Consider the following 20,974-nt stretch of genomic DNA (forward strand, 5'->3'; position numbering starts at 1 on the left):
TTTCTTCTCATAATGTATATTAATTATAACCCACTCAGCGGTGGTATTTACAGGTTCGACATATGTTATCATATGTATTTAAACTTATTATCCAAAGACCAATTAATTCCAGTTTATGACTGATGTATATATTATATTAAGAGTGTCTATGCATGAATTACATATTTCCTTCACTAATTCTGGGTGCATATCCGAGTTGAATTGGGTTAAGACATTTATTGCGGATTAAGGGTATATTAGGCTGTCACCTTACATCCTGTTAAAAAATATAATAACTTGATATATATCCCATATTTATATTGTCTTATAAAAAAATATTATTTTCATTCATACCGTAAGGCATGACAGAATTTAATTTGAATATCCATCTAGCTTCTTTTTTTCAGTAACGCTTCCTCAACATCCCCTCCTCTTATGCCTGATCTTAAAGTTTCCAAGCCCCAACATTTGAAAGCATTGGGTTTGCCATTATGGTATTGTAGGAAATGTCAGTCAACACTATTTTTTTGCCTTTCTCTACATCCTTGGCAGCATTTCTAATGTTGCTGAGATGTTCAATCATTCTCTTGCCCAGTAGTCATACCTAAAGTTGCAACTCTTGTTACCAAAAAATAAAAATCAAGTCTGCCCACCAGACAGACCGATTGTCTCGGGCTTTGGGTCCTTGACGGAAAAAGCAAGTAAATGCATTGATGCAAGACTACGCTATATTGTAGAATTATTACCGTCCCACATAAGAGATACTATGCATGTATTAAATAAGATAGATAAAATCACATTAACCCCAAATTCAATATTAGTAGCATGTGACGTTGAGTCCTTATATACTATCATTGAGAGACGGTGGGGATGCAAAGCAGTATCTTATTTTTTACAGAAAAAGGATTCTATGCCCAATGAAACTTAAGAATTTCTTGTTAATCTGTTGAAATTTGTGCTTTGGCATAATTATTTTGTATCTGATGGCAGATTCTATCTACAAACATGCGGAATAGCAATGGGGACATCATGTGCCCTAACATACGCAAATATATACCTGGGCTGGTGGGAGGATTATTACATTACTATTACATTACTATTACAGTCTGAATACAGGGCTGATTGTGTTAAATGTATATACTCTGAATGGACATGTAATTTGTATATTGAAATTGTACATTAAGTAATATTCCTGTGGTAAATATGTAACACAGAACGACTAAACTTATATAATGGTAGGTGAAGGTCCGTAAACACACTGTTTAACATTATTTTATTATGTGATATCAGCACTCAGTTGGTCATCCAAATAATAGGGATTAGCAAATGTTATGTATTTTTAGGCTTTCTAAAGCAAAGACCTTTAAAAGCTAATATACACCCTATAACCCCTAAGGAATTTGACCATAACAGACATAATAATGGAAATATTGATTTAGTCTTTTCCTAAATGAAACACAGGGTTTACACATGTTCTAACTCCAGCATTTCTGTCCTGTACTATGTAAATGCCAGTTTAAAGGATAACACACAAAGTACCTTCACTAAGAATTCACAGATAAGCTTTGTTCAATCTGACTGTGAATAAGAATGAATAAATAAAAGGGTTAGGCATAATCGCTACCGTATATGTCGTTACTGCCAATTAGTCACAGTCAGACATAACAGCAATGAATTCTTAAGACTCTGGAATGTGCACGTTTGATAATTTTTCTCGCACACATCCTTTAAACCTAATAGCCGCTATGAGGGGACTCATCATATTAGCCTAGCGTAACAGTGAACATCTCTACTAATCGCGGTAAGATTGTGAAAGAGAGTGTATAACCTAGACACTTAGGATTGGATATACTGAATATTATATCATCCAATCAGCCTGTATATAGGATGATAACACTTTGGTATACACAATCACTGTGATTGATCCAAAAGGAGGTATGTATATGAATTGACACACTATTGGCTCTGACACGGCTATACAGGTTTTATAAGGCGCAAGATCAACGCACTCGGTTTGTCATTTTTTAGCTCACATTGAGAAAGGCCAGGTTGTAACGTCCGAAACGCGTTTGTGTTCTCAGAGCATCAATGGAGCAGGGCAACTGTCAAGTCCATGCTCAGGATTGATCCCTGGTCTCTTGCCTCATGGTGCAAAAATTTTATCCAGCTCTATCCAGCCCTGTGTTCCTGCTGTGCCCGTATACTTCTCTGTGCCTCTGTGGTGCCAGAATCCTGCCTTGGGTTCCAACTTCCTGAGGTGCCAGTAACAAGTTTGCTAGTCCAGTGATACCTATATGCAACTTTAAGCTCCTGGGGTATCATATCCACTCTTGTGTTCTAGAGACAACTGTATCCAGAGAAATGTTCCTGTGACACCTGTATCCTGCTCTGTGCTCCAACAATGCCAGTATCTAGTCCTATGTTCCAGTGACTCCTGTATCCAGCCTTGGGCTTCTGTGGTACCAGTATCCAGCACTATATTTCTGTGACACCTGTATCCAGTCTTGGTTTCCTGCAGTGCCAGTATCTTGCCCTGTGATCCTGGGGTTCCAGTATTCTGACCTATGCTCCTGCAGTGTTAGTGTCCTACTTAATTTCCAAGTATCCTGCTTTGTGTTCCAGAATCATATCTACTGCTGTTAACTTGCCCAAAGGCAAAGCAACATAATTAAGTCCATTATCAAACAGAACTCTAAGGGCCTGAGGATCAAAAACTCTCAGACATGGGGGGAAATTATGCATTGTCTTTTGGTGCTTTTTTGAGCATTAATTTGCAATGTTTGAGCCTCTCCTTTAAATACAGAGCACTAAATAGATAAACACATAGCCTTGAAGATAAAATTATTTGAAGGACCTTGCATTACTTATAAGAGTTTTTAGACTATCTCGCCAGATCAGAGAGCGGGTTAGTGGGCCCTACATATGAAAAATCTCACAAAGTAAGCTCAAATAATAAACCTCACCACAAACATGAAAATATTATATTTAAAGGCCTTTCCTTTGCTATTTTGTCCAGAATACTACGGACAATGTTATCTGTGTGTCTTGAAGGAAGTAGTTACTTTTTTTGCTGTTTAGTTTTGAAAATATATATATATATATATATATATATATATATATATATACTGTATGTATGTATATATATATATATATATATATATATATATATAATGAGGCAATTATGACACAAATTGTATGTATGTATGTATATATATATACACAAATTGTATGTATGTATCTGTATATATATATATATATATATGTATATATATATATATATATATATGTATATATATATATATATATATACTGTATATATATATATATATATATATATATATATATATATATATATATATATATATATACAGGGAGTGCAGAATTATTAGGCAAGTTGTATTTTTGAGGATTAATTTTATTATTGAACATCAACCATGTTCTCAATGAACCCAAAAAACTCATTAATATCAAAGCTGAATAGTTTTGGAAGTAGTTTTTAGTTTGTTTTTAGTTATAGCTATTTTAGGGGGATATCTTTGTGTGCAGGTGACTATTACTGTGCATAATTATTAGGCAACTTAACAAAAAACAAATATATACCCATTTCAATTATTTATTTTTACCAGTGAAACCAATATAACATCTCAACATTCACAAATATACATTTCTGACATTCAAAAACAAAACAAAAACAAATCAGTGACCAATATAGCCACCTTTCTTTGCAAGGACACTCAAAAGCCTGCCATCCATGGATTCTTTCAGTGTTTTGATCTGTTCACCATCAACATTGCATGCAGCAGCAACCACAGCCTCCCAGACACTGTTCAGAGAGGTGTACTGTTTTCCCTCCTTGTAAATCTCACATTTGATGATGGACCATATGTTCTCAATGGGGTTCAGATCAGATGAACAAGGAGGCCATGTCATTAGATTTTCTTCTTTTATACCCTTTCTTGCCAGCCACGTTGTGGAGTACTTGGACGCGTGTGATGGAGCATTGTCCTGCATGAAAATCATGTTTTTCTTGAAGGATGCAGACTTCTTCCTGTACCACTGCTTGAAGAAGGTGTCTTCCAGAAACTGGCAGTAGGACTGGGAGTTGAGCTTGACTCCATCCTCAACCCGAAAAGGCCCCACAAGCTCATCTTTGATGATACCAGCCCAAACCAGTACTCCACCTCCACCTTGCTGGCGTCTGAGTCGGACTGGAGCTCTCTGCCCTTTACCAATCCAGCCACGGGCCCATCAATCTGGCCCATCAAGACTCACTCTCATTTCATCAGTCCATAAAACCTTAGAAAAATCAGTCTTGAGATATTTCTTGGCCCAGTCTTGACGTTTCAGCTTGTGTGTCTTGTTCAGTGGTGGTCGTCTTTCAGCCTTTCTTACCTTGGCCATGTCTCTGAGTATTGCACACCTTGTGCTTTTGGGCACTCCAGTGATGTTGCAGCTCTGAAATATGGCCAAACTGGTGGCAAGTGGCATATTGGCAGCTGCACGCTTGGCTTTTCTCAGTTCATGGGCAGTTATTTTGCGCCTTGGTTTTTCCACATGCTTCTTGCGACCCTGTTGACTATTTTGAATGAAACGCTTGATTGTTCGATGATCACGCTTCAGAAGCTTTGCAATTTTAAGAGTGCTGCATCCCTCTGCAAGATATCTCACTATTTTTGACTTTTCTGAGCCTGTCAAGTCCTTCTTTTGACCCATTTTGCCAAAGGAAAGGAAGTTGCCTAATAATTATGCACACCTGATATAGGGTGTTGATGTCATTAGACCACACCCCTTCTCATTACAGAGATGCACATCACCTAATATGCTTAATTGGTAGTAGGCTTTCGAGCCTATACAGCTTGGAGTAAGACAACATGCATAAAGAGGATGATGTGGTCAAAATACTCATTTGCCTAATAATTCTGCACTCCCTGTATATATATTATGAGGCAATTATGACACAAATTGAATGGGAGTTGGGGGGAAATAATCTGTGCCTTGTACCACATGGAATTCAAATTCTCTATTTCTCTAATAACATTATTTGTGTATCTTTCTCAGGTTGTTTTTCAGATTTATCCTTTACCAAATGCAATTGGTCTTTTACTTTTCAACAATCTATCACAGCATTGAATGGTTCCTGTGTGGAGATTCCTTGCACTCTGGACTATCAATATGATTATAGAGAGTTCAATATTATTTGGTACTTGTTCCATTTCATAGACTTCCCAGAAATTTTTAATAAGAATCAGCCCTCAAAAGTGATATCAAAATATAAAAACCGAACACATCTAGTTGGAAAACAAGTAAACAATTGTACGTTGAGGATCGATCATGTGGAAAAACCAGAACGCTATTATCCAGGAATAAGTAAACAAATTAACTCTTGGTATTGCAATAAAAAGAATCTTGTATCAGTTAATATCAAAGGTAAGATTCTATATAACCCTAATATTGCTTGTTTGTCATTCATAACAAATTGTCCTTTAATTTATAATGCATTCATGTCCTGGACTAAAGGTACCAGAGAGAGGAGAGTAAACATTTCTAAGAATTTAAAAGAAAGGATTAAAAGAGTTTTATGCCAGTTGTGCACAGTAAAATATTGGCATAGTGTATGCATTTATTTCATATATTTATTTCCTGTCTGTGAAATACAATTATTTAGTAATCTTGAAGTAAAATATGTTCTATACATTGTTTTAAATTTAAATTTCAAAAGATATACCACAATAGTCATCTTAAAAATAATGCAAATATTTTAAGACAATTTCCTTCATTTCCCAATTTTTATTTATTTTCTCTAATATCTTTATTTCTTAGTTTTATTTATGTTCTCCAAGACTTTCTTGAAATTCATCAATACTTTAAATTCAAAATGTTTAAATGCTGTCATATTCAACAGCACCTCCTATATGCACTAATAAATTATATACTGGGGCCAATATATCAATGTTTGTCCGACATGATATGTTGTAGCGTATCATGTCCAACAGGCATCGCTGAATGCTGACAGCATACGCTGTCTGCATTTAACATTGCACAAGAAGTTCACTAGAACTTCTTGTGCAATCCCGCCCCCTGCAAATTTGTGGCCAATCGGCCACTAGCAGGGGTGTCAATAAGCCTGATCGTATAGGATTGGGCAGATTGAAGACCGCATACTCAGAGACAGCGGACCAGTTATGGAGCAGCGGTCTTAAGACTACTGCTTCCTAATGGCTGTTTCCGGGGCATTGATAATTTGGCTCTACTGTATCAATAACAATACAGAAACATTTGGCTAGATTTAGAGTTGGGCGGTAGCCATGAAAACCAGCGTTAAAGGCTCCTAACGCTGGTTTTTACCGCCCTCTGGTATTTGGAGTCAGCCAGGAAAGGGTCTAACGCTCACTTTGCAGCCGCGACTTTTCCATACCGCAGATCCCCCTACGCCATTTGCGTATCATATCTTTTCAATGGGATCTTTCTAACGCCGGTATTTAGAGTCTTGGCTGAAGTGAGCGTTAGAAATCTAACGACAAAACTCCAGCCGCAAAGAAAAGTCAGTAGTTAAGAGCTTTCTGGGCTAACGCCGGTTTATAAAGCTCTTAACTACTGTGCTCTAAAGTACACTAACACCCATAAACTACCTATGTACCCCTAAACTGAGGTCCCCCCACATCGCTGCCACTCTATTAAAATGTTTTAACCCCTAATCTGCCGACCGCATGCCGCTGCCACCTACGTTATCCCTATGAACCCCTAATCTGCTGCCCCTAACACCGCCGACCCCTATATTATATTTATTAACCCCTAATCTGCCCCCCTCAACGTCGCCTCCACCTGCCTACACTTATTAACCCCTAATCTGCCGACCGGACCGCGCCGCTATTATAATAAAGTTATTAACCCCTAATCCGCCTCACTCCCGCCTCAATAACCCTATAATAAATAGTATTAACCCCTAATCTGCCCTCCCTAACATCGCCGACACCTAACTTCAAGCATTAACCCCTAATCTGCCGACCTGATCTCGCTGCTACTCTAATAAATGGATTAACCCCTAAAGCTAATTCTAACCGTAACACTAACACCCCCCTAAATTAAATATAATTTAAATCTAATGAAATAAATTATTTCTTATTAAATAAATTAATCCTATTTAAAGCTAAATACTTACCTGTAAAACAAACCTTATTAGGGGTTAATAAGTGTAGGTAGGTGGCGGCGACGTTGGGGGGGGCAGATCAGGGGTTAATAAATATAATATAGGTGTCGGCGGTATTAGGGGCAGCAGATTAGGGGTAAATAGGGATAACTTAGCTGGCGGCGGTGTACGGAGCAGCAGATTAGGGGTTAAAAAATGTAATAGAGTGGCGGCGATGTGGGGGGACCTCGGTTTAGGGGTACATAGGTAGTTTATGGGTGTTAGTGTACTTTAGAGCACAGTAGTTAAGAGCTTTATAAACCGGCGTTAGCCCAGAAAGCTCTTAACTCCTGTTTTTTTCTGCGGCTGGAGTTTTGTTGTTAGATTTCTAACGCTCACTTCAGCCACGACTCTAAATACCGGCGTTAGAAAGATCCCATTGAAAAGATAGGATACGCAAATGGCGTAGGGGGATCTGCGGTATGGAAAAGTCGCGGCTGTAAAGTGAGCGTTAGACCCTTTCCTGACTGACTCCAAATACCAGAGGGCGGTAAAAACCAGCTTTAGGAGCCTCTAACGCTGGTTTTGACGGCTACCGCCCAACTCTAAATCTAGACAGTAGTTTTTAAGACAATCAGAAGTTAAAAGGATACTGAACCCAAATTTATTCTTTCATGATACAGATACAGATAGATCATGCAATTTTAAGCAACTTTCTAATTTAATCCTATTATCACCGCAACATTTTCGGGGGAAAAAATCCTATTGGCTGTTGCAATCAGCCAATTGGATTGAGCTTTCATCCTATTGGCTGATCCAATCAGCCAATAGGATTGAGCTCTCATTCTATTGGCTGTGGGTTTTACTATTGGGGGGTTGTTTGTATTTTTTATTGCAATGTAAAAGAGCTGGTATCTTTGGGGCAATGCCCTGCAAAAGGCCCTTTTAATGGCCATTGGCAGTTTAGTGTAGGCTAGGGTTTTTTTTATTTGGGGGGGGGGCTTTTTATTTTGATAGGGCTATTAGATTAGGAGTAATTCGTTTTTATTTTTGATCATTTCATTTTTTTTTTGTAATTTAGTGTTTATATTTTTTTGTAAGTTAGTAAATTATATTTTATTAATTTAATTTATTTCATTTTATTGCAATGTTAGGTTTAAGTGTAAGGCAGGTTAGGTTTTATTTTACAGGTAATTTTCTATTTATTTTAACTAGATAGCTATTAAATAGTTAATAACTATCTAATAACTAGTCTACCTAGCTAAAATAAATACAAACTTACCTGTGAAATACAAATAAAACCTAAGATAGCTACATTATAACTATTAGTTATTTTGTAGCTATCTTAGGTTTTTTTTTTACAGGTAAGTATGTATTTATTTTTAAATAGGTATTATTTAGTTAATGATTGTAAGGTTTATTTAGCTTTATTTTAATTATATTTAAGTTAGGGGGTTATGTTGGGGTTAGGATTAGGAGTTAATATATTCATATAGAGTTAGTGATGTGGGAGGTCAGAGGTTTAGGGGTTAATAATTTATTTTAGTATATTTCATTGTGGGGGGGCTTGCGTTTTAGTGGTTAATAGGTTTATTATAGCTGCGGCGTGGGCGGATGGCAAATTAGGGGTTAATATTATTTAAACAGTGTTTGCGATATGGGAGGGCGGCGGTTTAGGCGTTAATAGGTTTATTATAGTGGTGACGATGTCGGGGAGCGGCAGATTAGGGGTTAATAACTTTATTATAGTGTTTGCGATGCGGGAGGGCCTTGGTTTAGGGGTTAATAGGTAGTTTATGGGTGTTAGTTTACTTTGTAACACTTTAGTTATGAGTTTTATGTTACAGCTTTGTAGTGTAAAACTTATAACTACTGACCTCAGATGGCGGTACAGATCTTGTACAGCATCTTTTTATATTCCTTTCCTGTTTTATACAGTTCAACTACCTTTTCCCGCAGATCCTTTGACAATTCTTTTGCTTTCCCCATGACTCAGAATCCAGAATTGTCAGTGCAGCACTGAAAGAAAGATGCAAGGGTCTGTCAGGAGTCCAGAAACTCATTGACCTTTTATACACACACACAAATTACAAGAAAACAGATCACAGGTGAGGATGGATACCTTTAATAGCCATTCAAACCCCTTTGTGTCAACTTGTGTGCATGTTATCAGGCCCAAATCACCAGGGTATGTAAACTTTTGATCAGGGTCATTTGGGTAGTTTCTGTTGTCATTATGATTTAAAAAGACAACACAGTTGATTGATATTAAATGGCTTCAGCCAAACACTAACCATGAGTGACAGAAAAGTTTTTGTGTTATCATTCATATTCTCTGAAAAATGGCCAAGAAATCATAAATTCTGCCAGGGTATGTAAACTTATGAGCACAACTGTAAACACAATGCGTGTATGTGTGTGTGTATTTAAAACAATATTAATTGTGAGGGGGTGGAAGTCTTGGAGAGTTCCCACACTTTTTTTTGTAGGACTTGATCCCTGAGTTGAGATAAAGATCCAAGAGTCTCTTGCTGCCTTTTTCCAATAGTATACAGAGGCAACCCTAGGGAGGTCTATGCAGAATCTAAAGTGAACAGAAGAGGGAAAGGGCACACAGAGAATCCAGATCTGGGTGTAGTATGTCACAATACCAAAAACATAATTAATCACGCCAAATCCACACTCACTTGTTAAGACTTCAATCTGTATGAGGTAAGGAACTGGCATGGAGGCTATTCATAGCCCTGGAAACCATCTTTATTTTCTTCTCTCCTCACTGCGATGTCCCACTTCAATGTATTCAAGATAAAAGTTCCTTAGCATCTGCCTTGTCAGTATGTTGATAAACACTCTGTCCCACAAATAGATTGTTATAGGGGGGAGGATAAAGGGCCTTAAATGACAGACGTGGTGAGTTAGTAGACAGCTTATTTTACTAAAACCACATCAAACTGTGTGGATTAGACATGTACACACATATAAAAACACTGCAAACAATACAATAGATAAAAAACAATAAAAGGCTAAAAATGCTTCTGTAAATGCTGGCACAAGTTGATCCTAGCTGAAAACAGAAGGTAAACCGAAAACAGCTGATCGTCTATGCTGCCGTTTCAAACAGAGCGTGTGTGAGTCGGGGGCGGAGCCTGAGACGTCGGGTTATCGCTAGAGCGAAATCAGTTTACTTTCAACTTGTAATACCAGCACCACCCGACTAGCAAAAAAATCTTAATTCTAGCTGCAGCGCAAAATAATGCTACACTTGTAATCTATCCCTAAATAAATGCTAGAGAGAATGATGCATTCAAAGAAAAGACTAGTCCAATAATAACATATGTAGATGTTTTTCTTAAGGTTTCATTAGTTTTAAGTGTAATACTTTAGTGTGTATAAAACAATGGGAGCTGTCATGTTTTTTTATATATTTGATTTATCATTTTATATTACCATCTCAAAGTGTTTAATGTCCCTGTAAGGTATACCCATTGATGATATTTATCTAGAGCAGTGATGGCCAGCTTCTTAACACATGAGGGCTGAAGGTTCATATTGTGGGCTGCAGGTTAATATTTTTGAAGCCTGAAAGGCCAGATATAATTATGACTGTTAAACACTCAATTAATAATATACTTCCTAAATATGTTCAGTGACACAGTGGATAAAGGTAAAGTTGCAGGGTTGCCTTTTTTTTTGCTGTCGCCCACTTTGGGTTGCCACCTCTGCCATGTTTTCCTAGACACTTATGAGTTTCACATTCTGCAGGGTGTGCAGTGAGCAACATGTATTGTGCTGTTTATCAGCACTATTCATGTGATGTCCAGAGACATAATACATGTTCCGCCCTGCTTACCCTGCAGCATGCGTAACTCAGGAAAATATTGTTGAGGTATCAACCCTATCTCCACTCTTAATGGTTCTTTTTAGTCCTGGCCATCTCAAAACACCTATTCTTAATTTTTCTTTTCCCACGGGACACAAAAACTATGGAATGCATTCTTAGTTCTACCTTTTTCCCAGGGGCTGCAAAGACTAGTGTAGAGGGCAGCATGAGGCCCTTGGGCTGTCATTTGGTCATCTCTGATCTTGAGTGTACAACAAGGGAACAACTATTGATTTGGATGGTTTGGTTAACAGACTAGTGGATTGTAGAGATATATGAGACTTTACAGATTAGTTATGCATTTATTCAATCATTTATTCACTACTAGGTAGAATGCAGACAGAAACTTGCTAGTTAGAGTTAACTTGCTTTCAGTGACATGAATGATGACCACAAACTACACTTCTCTACACTCAACAAGCACCTAAACCAACCCTACTTGCAGACACAAACTACTCTAACACACTAACTAACTGTCTCACAAACATACTCTAACTTGTAAATAATAAATTAGTCATTTTTAGGCATATAGCAATAATGTCAAAGAACAAACAGAATACTTAGTGCCAAAAAATGTATTGTGCTGACGCGTAGTGTTTCAGATCACATAGGCCTAGATTACGAGTTTTGCATTATGTTGCGGTACGGCTATTACCGCTTGAATGGCCAGTAACACATATTATGAGTGGCAAAGGTAAAGCTATACCGCAAGCATTTTAGCCTGTAATGCAACGTCTATTCCGCACTCTAAAAAATGAAGTTTGCAGGATTTTCCATAGCGCCGTACTACAGGTTGTGCAGTCCGGCTAAAATGCTTGCGTTACCGCCTATACCGACACAATCCATTCCGCTATCTGAGTCCAGCAGTTGGGGTTTTACTGTTGGGGACTTGATCATTTCGTTTATTATTTTTCGTAATCAGAGTTTTCTATTTATCGTAATTTTAGTGTTTATTATTTAGTGTTTATTATTTTTTGTAATGTTCGGGCGGGGGGGGGTTCGTAGTTTTAGTTTTTTTTTAAGTTGTAATGTATTTGTTTTATTTTTTCATAGTGTTAGGTTTTTTAATCATGTAATTTAGAATTTTTAATTAGTAGTTTTTTATTTTATAAGAATAGTTATGTTAGGTTTTTCTTTCATGTAATTAACAAGAGTCCATGAGCTAGTGACGTATGGGATATACATTCCTACCAGGAGGGGCAAAGTTTCCCAAACCTCAAAATGCCTATAAATACACCCCTCACCACACCCACAAATCAGTTTTACAAACTTTGCCTCCAAGGGAGGTGGTGAAGTAAGTTTGTGCTAGATTCTACGTTGATATGCGCTCCGCAGCAAGTTGGAGCCCGGTTTTCCTCTCAGCGTGCAGTGAATGTCAGAGGGATGTGAAGAGAGTATTGCCTATTGAATGCAGTGATCTCCTTCTACGGGGTCTATTTCATAAGGTTCTCTGTTATCGGTCGTAGAGATTCATCTCTTACCTCCCTTTTCAGATCGACGATATACTCTTATATTTACCATTACCTCTACTGATTCTCGTTTCAGTACTGGTTTGGCTTTCTACAAACATGTAGATGAGTGTCCTGGGGTAAGTAAGTCTTATTTTCTGTGACACTCTAAGCTATGGTTGGGCACTTTATTTATAAAGTTCTAAATATATGTATTCAAACATTTATTTGCCTTGACTCAGAATGTTCAACTTTCCTTATTTTCAGACAGTCAGTTTCATATTTGGGATTATGCATTGAATTATCATATTTTTCTTACCTCAAAAATTTGACTTTTTTCCCTGTGGGCTGTTAGGCTCGCGGGGGCTGAAAATGCTTCATTTTATTGCGTCATTCTTGGCGCGGACTTTTTTGGCGCAAAAATTCGTTTCCGTTTCCGGCGTCATACGTGTCGCCGGAAGTTACGTCATTTTTTGACGTTATTTTGCGCCAAAAATGTCGGCGTTCCGGATGTGGCGTCATTTTTGGCGCCAAAAGCATTTAGGCGCCAAATAATGTGGGCGTCTTATTTGGCGCTAAAAAAATATGGGCGTCGCTTTTGTCTCCACATTATTTCAGTCTCATTTTTTATTTGCTTCTGGTTGCTAGAAGCTTGATATTTGGCATTCTTTCCCATTCCTGAAACTGTCTTATAAGGAATTTGATCTATTTTGCTTTATATGTTGTTTTTTCTCTTACATATTGCAAGATGTCTCACGTTGCATCTGAGCCAGAAGATACTACAGGAAAATCACTGCCTGCTGGATCTACCAAAGCTAAGTGTATCTGCTGTAAATTTTTGGTAGCTATTCCTCCAGCTGTTGTTTGTAATAATTGTCATGACAAACTTGTTAAAGCAGATAATATTTCCTTTAGTAATGTACCATTGCCTGTTGCAGTTCCCTCAACATCTAAGGTGCAGAATGTTCCTGATAACATAAGAGATTTTGTTTCTGAATCCATAAAGAAGGCTTTGTCTGTTATTTCTCCTTCTAGTAAACGTAAAAAGTCTTTTAAATCTTCTCTCTCTACAGATGAATTTTTAAATGAACACCATCATTCTGATTCTTTGGACTCTTCTGGTTCAGAGGATTCTATCTCAGAGATTGATGCTGATAAATCTTCATATTTATTTAAGATTGAATTTATTCGCTCTTTACTTAAAGAAGTACTAATTGCTTTAGAAATAGAGGATTCTAGTCCTCTTGATACTAATTCTATACGTTTGGATAAGGTTTTTAAAGCTCCTGCGGTTATTCCAGAAGTTTTTCCTGTTCCTAATGCTATTTCTGCAGTGATTTCAAAAGAATGGGATAAATTGGGTAATTCATTTACTCCTTCTAAACGTTTTAAGCAATTATATCCTGTTCCGCCTGACAGGTTAGAATTTTGGGACAAAATCCCTAAAGTTGATGGGGCTATTTCTACCCTTGCTAAACGTACTACCATTCCTACGTCAGATGGTACCTCGTTTAAGGATCCTTTAGATAGAAAAATTGAATCCTTTCTAAGAAAAGCTTATCTGTATTCAGGTAATCTTCTTAGACCTGCTATATCATTGGCTGATGTTGCTGCAGCTTCAACTTTTTGGTTGGAAACCCTAGCGCAACAAGTAGCAAATCGTGATTCTCATGATATTATTATTCTTCTTCAGCATGCTAATAATTTTATCTGTGATGCCATTTTTTGATATTATTAGAGTTGATGTTAGGTTTATGTCTCTAGCTATCTTAGCCAGAAGAGCTTTATGGCTTAAGACTTGGAATGCTGATATGGCTTCTAAATCAACTCTACTTTCCATTTCTTTCCAGGGAAACAAATTATTTGGTTCTCAGTTGGATTCTATTATTTCAACTGTTACTGGTGGGAAAGGAACTTTTTTACCACAGGATAAAAAATTTAAAGGTAAAAACAGGGCTAACAATCATTTTCGTTCCTTTCGTTTCAACAAAGAACAAAAGCCTGATCCTTCGTCCTCAGGAGCAGTTTCAGTTTGGAAACCATCTCCAGTCTGGAATAAATCCAAGCCTGCTAGAAAGGCAAAGCCTGCTTCTAAGTTCACATGAAGGTACGGCCCTCATTCCAGTTCAGCTGGTAGGGGGCAGGTTACGTTTTTTTCAAAGAAATTTGGATCAATTCTGTTCACAATCTTTGGATTCAGAGCATTGTTTCAGAAGGGTACAGAATTGGTTTCAAGATGAGACCTCCTGCAAAGAGATTTTTTCTTTCCCGTGTCCCAGTAAATCCAGTGAAAGCTCAAGCATTTCTGAATTGTGTTTCAGATCTAGAGTTGGCTGGAGTAATTATGCCAGTTCCAGTTCCGGAACAGGGGATGGGGTTTTATTCAAATCTCTTCATTGTACCAAAGAAGGAGAATTCCTTCAGACCAGTTCTGGATCTCAAATTATTGAATCGTTATGTAAGGATACCAACGTTCAAGATGGTAACTGTAAGGACTATAGTGCCTTTTGTTCAGCAAGGGAATTATATGTCCACAATAGATTTACAGGATGCATATCTGCATATTCCGATTCATCCAGATCATTTTCAGTTCCTGAGATTCTCTTTTCTAGACAAGCATTACCAATTTGTGGCTCTACCGTTTGGCCTTGCTACAGCTCCAAGAATTTTCACAAAGATTCTCGGTGCCCTTCTGTCTGTAATCAGAGAACAGGGTATTGTGGTATTTCCTTATTTGGACGATATCTTGGTACTTGCTCAGTCGTTACATTTAGCAGAGTCTCATACGAATCGACTTGTGTTGTTTCTTCAAGATCATGGTTGGAGGATCAATTTACCAAAAAGTTCTTTGATTCCTCAAACAAGGGTAACCTTTCTGGGTTTCCAGATAGATTCAGTGTCCATGACTCTGTCTTTAACAGACAAGAGACGTCTAAAATTGATTACAGCTTGTCGAAACCTTCAGTCACAATCATTCCCTTCGGTAGCCTTATGCATGGAAATTCTAGGTCTTATGACTGCTGCATCGGACGCGATCCCCTTTGCTCGTTTTCACATGCGACCTCTTCAGCTCTGTATGCTGAACCAATGGTGCAGGGATTACACGAAGATATCTCAATTAATATCTTTAAAACCGATTGTTCGACACTCTCTAACGTGGTGGACAGATCACCATCGTTTAATTCAGGGGGCTTCTTTTGTTCTTCTGACCTGGACTGTAATTTCAACAGATGCAAGTCTCACAGGTTGGGGAGCTGTGTGGGGATCTCTGACGGCACAGGGAGTTTGGGAATCTCAGGAGGTGAGATTACCGATCAATATTTTGGAACTCCGTGCAATTTTCAGAGCTCTTCAGTTTTGGCCTCTTCTGAAGAGAGAATCGTTCATTTGTTTTCAGACAGACAATGTCACAACTGTGGCATACATCAATCATCAAGGAGGGACTCACAGTCCTCTGGCTATGAAAGAAGTATCTCGAATTTTGGTTTGGGCAGAATCCAGCTCCTGTCTAATCTCTGCGGTTCATATCCCAGGTGTAGACAATTGGGAAGCGGATTATCTCAGTCGCCAAACGTTGCATCCGGGCGAATGGTCTCTTCACCCAGAGGTATTTCTTCAGATTGTTCAAATGTGGGGGCTTCCAGAGATAGATCTGATGGCCTCTCATCTAAACAAGAAACTTCCCAGGTATCTGTCCAGATCCCGGGATCCTCAAGCGGAGGCAGTGGATGCATTATCACTTCCTTGGAAGTATCATCCTGCCTATATCTTTCCGCCTCTAGTTCTTCTTCCAAGAGTAATCTCCAAGATTCTGAGGGAATGCTCGTTTGTTCTGCTAATAGCTCCGGCATGGCCTCACAGGTTTTGGTATGCGGATCTTGTCCGGATGGCATCTTGCCAACCATGGACTCTTCCGTTAAGACCAGACCTTCTGTCGCAAGGTCCTTTTTTCCATCCGGATCTGAAATCCTTAAATTTAAAGGTATGGAGATTGAACGCTTGATTCTTAGTCAAAGAGGTTTCTCTGACTCTGTGATTGATACTATGTTACAGGCTCGTAAATCTGTATCTAGAGAGATATATTATAGAGTCTGGAAGACTTATATTTCTTGGTGTCTTACTCATCATTTTTCTTGGTATTCTTTTAGAATTCCGAGAATATTACAATTTCTTCAGGATGGTTTAGATAAGGGTTTGTCCGCAAGTTCCTTGAAAGGACAAATCTCTGCTCTTTCTGTTCTTTTTCACAGAAAGATTGCTATTCTTCCTGATATTCATTGTTTTGTACAAGCTTTGGTTCGTATAAAACCTGTCATTAAGTCAATTTCTCCTCCATGGAGTTTGAATTTGGTTCTGGGAGCTCTTCAAGCTCCTCCGTTTGAACCTATGCATTCATTGGACATTAAATTGCTTTCTTGGAAAGTTTTGTTCCTTTTGGCCATCTCTTCTGCCAGAAGAGTTTCTGAATTATCTGCTCTTTCTTGTGAGTCTCCTTTTCTGATTTTTCATCAGGATAAGGCGGTGTTGCGAACTTCTTTTGAATTTTTACCTAAGGTTGTGAATTCCAACAACATTAGTAGAGAAATCGTGGTTCCTTCATTATGTCCTAATCCTAAGAATTCTAAGGAGAAATCGTTACATTCTTTGGATGTTGTTAGAGCTTTGAAATATTATGTTGAAGCTACTAAATCTTTCCGAAAGACTTCTAGTCTATTTGTCATCTTTTCTGGTTCTAGAAAAGGCCAGAAAGCTTCTGCCATTTCTTTGGCATCCTGGTTGAAATCTTTAATTCATCTTGCCTATGTTAAATCGGGTAAGACTCCGCCTCAGAGGATTACAGCTCATTCTACTAGGTCAGTTTCTACTTCCTGGGCGTTTAGGAATGAAGCTTCAGTTGATCAGATTTGCAAAGCAGCGACTTGGTCCTCTTTGCATACTTTTACTAAATTCTACCATTTTGATGTATTCTCTTCTTCTGAAGCAGTTTTTGGTAGAAAGGTACTTCAGGCAGTGGTTTCGGTTTGAATCTTCTGCTTATGTTTTTCATTAAACTTTATTTTGGGTGTGGATTATTTTCAGCAGGAATTGGCTGTCTTTATTTTATCCCTCCCTCTCTAGTGACTCTTGTGTGGAAAGATCCACATCTTGGGTATTCATTATCCCATACGTCACTAGCTCATGGACTCTTGTTAATTACATGAAAGAAAACATAATTTATGTAAGAACTTACCTGATAAATTCATTTCTTTCATATTAACAAGAGTCCATGAGGCCCACCCTTTTTTGTGGTGGTTATGATTTTTTTGTATAAAGCACAATTATTCCAATTCCTTATTTTATATGCTTCGCACTTTTTTCTTATCACCCCACTTCTTGGCTATTCGTTAAACTGATTTGTGGGTGTGGTGAGGGGTGTATTTATAGGCATTTTGAGGTTTGGGAAACTTTGCCCCTCCTGGTAGGAATGTATATCCCATACGTCACTAGCTCATGGACTCTTGTTAATATGAAAGAAATGAATTTATCAGGTAAGTTCTTACATAAATTATGTTATTTATAGTTTAATGTTAGAACTTTTTCTTTCACAGGTAAGTTTTTATTTATTTTAAGATAGTTCTATTGTAACTTTTCATTTAAAGTTAGGGGGCTGTTAGGTTTAGGGGTTAATAGTTTAATTTAGTATTTTGTGATGTGGGGGCCAGCGGTTTGGTGGTTAATAAGTTTAGTTTATTTGTTATTATGTTGGGGCCGGCGGTTTAATGGTTAGAAGGTTTATTTAGTGTTGGCGATGTTGGGAGAGGCGGATTATGGGTTAATAACTTTTATTAGTGTTGGCGATGTCGGGGTGGCAGACTAGGGGTGTTTAGACTAGGGGGTTATCTTAGTAAACTCGTAATTGCAGCGCTATGGAAAGTGCAATAACGTACATTTTTTTGCATTAGTTATGTATCCTGTTTAGCGAACAACTCGTAATCTAGGTAAAAGTTAATTACGACTATGAAGTTAATAGAATTTAAACACAAACATGCTATTTTCAATTTGTAATACCAGCACAAACCTCCAGAGCTACTTGTGCTAACATCATTGCGAGAACGGTAATTGTGAGTCAATTAAAATTTATCCCAATGTATTTAAACTCGTTGTATAAGGTGTGCTAAAAAAACTTTGTGGATTTGTTATTAAAAAAAAAAAGGTAGACTGCCCATCTCCATATGGTTAAAGCACCCTACCAAAACTCAGGTGAACTCATAACAGTGTATTAGAGTTGCATATAAGAACAGCAAGTCTCAATTCAATTATAACAATAGAAGCAGGTATTGTAGTGTTAGAAACAGTCAATTTCTGGAACACCTTGTAAGTTTGGGACTGGCTAAGCAGAATATGGCCATATTGTGTGACTAAGATCCAAATGGTATTATACAAACATAGGTGAGTTTTTCAGGCAATTTTTACAGCATTTAAAAAGGTTGTGTTTATTTGCAAGTGAATGTACGCCAATAACCTTTGTTTTGTGTCTATATATGTAGTTTCATTTTATTATAAAGAGAGAAGCAGGATAAAGTCAGCCAATAAAGGCAAAGCATTGCAGTGTTAGGACCCAGTCAACATGAGTTGGTGACTGGCTAAGCGGAATATGGCCAATATTGTGTGACTAAGTTCCGAATTTTAATATAAAAGCATAGGTGTTTTTGCAGGCAATTTTTGCAGCATTTAAAAATATTTATTTGCAATTGGATGTACACCTTTTGTTCTCTGATGTTTGATATTCCTGATTTAGTATTTTTTATTTTACAGCTCTGACCTTCTGATACCTCATTTGATCTGTATATACAGTGATGGAAATTTACCCTAGTCCCGGGCGAGTAAGAATTGTCTTGAAAAAGTAAAATGTTTCTCTTTTTCACATTGAGTGAACTAGTAAATTAAACCTTCTGGGTTAGTAATTTTTTTTTCCTCATCACTAGTAAACTACAGTGTTTTTTCTTCTACCTATGTATGTATCAATATATGTATGTATTTGTGTGTGTGTGTGTGTGTTTTTTGTGTGTGTGTATATGTGTATATATATATATGTTTTTTTGTTTATGATATTATATATATATATATATATATATATATATATATAGAGAGAGAGAGAGAGAGAGAGAGAGAGAGAGAGAGAGAGAGAGAACAGTGTGGAAGAAGGGCACTCTCAGGGTTTGTATAGAGAAAAATATTTTCTTTATTATTAGAACATTAATACATGGTCGACGTTTCGGCCCTCAGTTGGGCCTTCATCAGGACAGGTATTATCTTTAAACTGCCGAGTGGCAGTAATCACAGATCCAAACAAGCGAAAAAAAGTGATTTCGCTTGTTTGGATCTGTGATTACTGCCACTCGGCAGTTTAAAGACAATACCTGTCCTGATGAAGGCCCAACTGAGGGTCGAAACGTCGACCATGTATTAATGTTCTAAGAATAAAGAAAATATTTTTCTCTATACAAACCCTGAGAGTGCCCTTCTTCCACACTGTTCTCTAACTATCTCTCATAAGGATTGCACCCAGGTTGTGGCTGCCCCACCTGGTTGGAGTGCTGGGCTATATGCTATCTGGACTTTATATATATATATATATATATATATATATATATATATACTTTTTTTGTTTCTTATTATATATAATTTCCAGACCAAAACGTAGGGATAATTATGAGCATAAATAAAGATGGCCATAAATATGAGAGGGAGAATACAAGGTGAGGGGTCAAAATGTCAATCATCAATCATTATTGTCAAAGGGTTTGAATTGTGTCCTTTTTTATAAACCTAGTGAATTAGAGATAGGTGTAGAATTATATAAAATGTATAGATTATTAAGCATTTAAGATAAATTTGGCAACCTCCCCACTGGTAGTAAATCAAAATTTAGATTAAAAAGTACAGTTGACTTTACTAGTACCAATCCTAGTATTGCTACTTTTACTAGATTGGTTAGCCAACAAACAAAATATATGGTAAATAAATGCAATTACACTTTAAATAGGAAGGAGATGAGGACACTTAATAATTTCCCAAACAATTTTTAGATTATAATTGGGGGCTGACAAAGGTGGATTAATTGTGGTACTAAATTGTACAGATTATACAGAGGAGGTGTTGAAACAATTACAGGATGTTGAAGTTTATGAAGAGTTAACATTTGACCAAACAATATGATTTTGGAAAGAGGCTATGTCTGTGATCAATAAGGATTAAAAGAAGGATTTATTGATGAAGATAAAGCTTATTTTATGATTTCTCCTATTAGGTTGATTCTGTATTGTATACCAAAGATACATAAGAACCCTGATAAACCCCTTGACAGGACTATTATTTCTACAAGAGGTTATGTTATGCAACCTATAGCACAGTTTATTGATTATTATCTATAACCCTGTATGGGGGTTAGATACTATGGTTAAAGATACAGAACATTTTTTAGGGAGATTGAAAGAAGTGATTATAGATAGGGTTCTATCTATGATTTTAGTTACATTTGATGTATAAAATTTGTATAAG

The 20,974-nt window shown here is 37.3% G+C and overlaps 1 protein-coding gene across 1 annotated transcript in view; it reads left to right on the plus strand.

Moving 5' to 3' along the window:
- Positions 1 to 20,974, plus strand: part of LOC128639091 (myelin-associated glycoprotein-like) — a 151,555-nt gene that overhangs the window by 31,361 nt on the left and 99,220 nt on the right. The window contains exon 2 of the mRNA XM_053691240.1: positions 5,038 to 5,406. Within this exon, the coding sequence (XP_053547215.1) occupies positions 5,038 to 5,406 (369 nt within the window). The remainder of the gene's footprint in view (positions 1 to 5,037; positions 5,407 to 20,974) is intronic.

The sequence above is a fragment of the Bombina bombina genome, chromosome 8 (assembly GCF_027579735.1).
Source record: "Bombina bombina isolate aBomBom1 chromosome 8, aBomBom1.pri, whole genome shotgun sequence".
NCBI classification, from domain to species: Eukaryota; Metazoa; Chordata; class Amphibia; order Anura; family Bombinatoridae; genus Bombina; species Bombina bombina.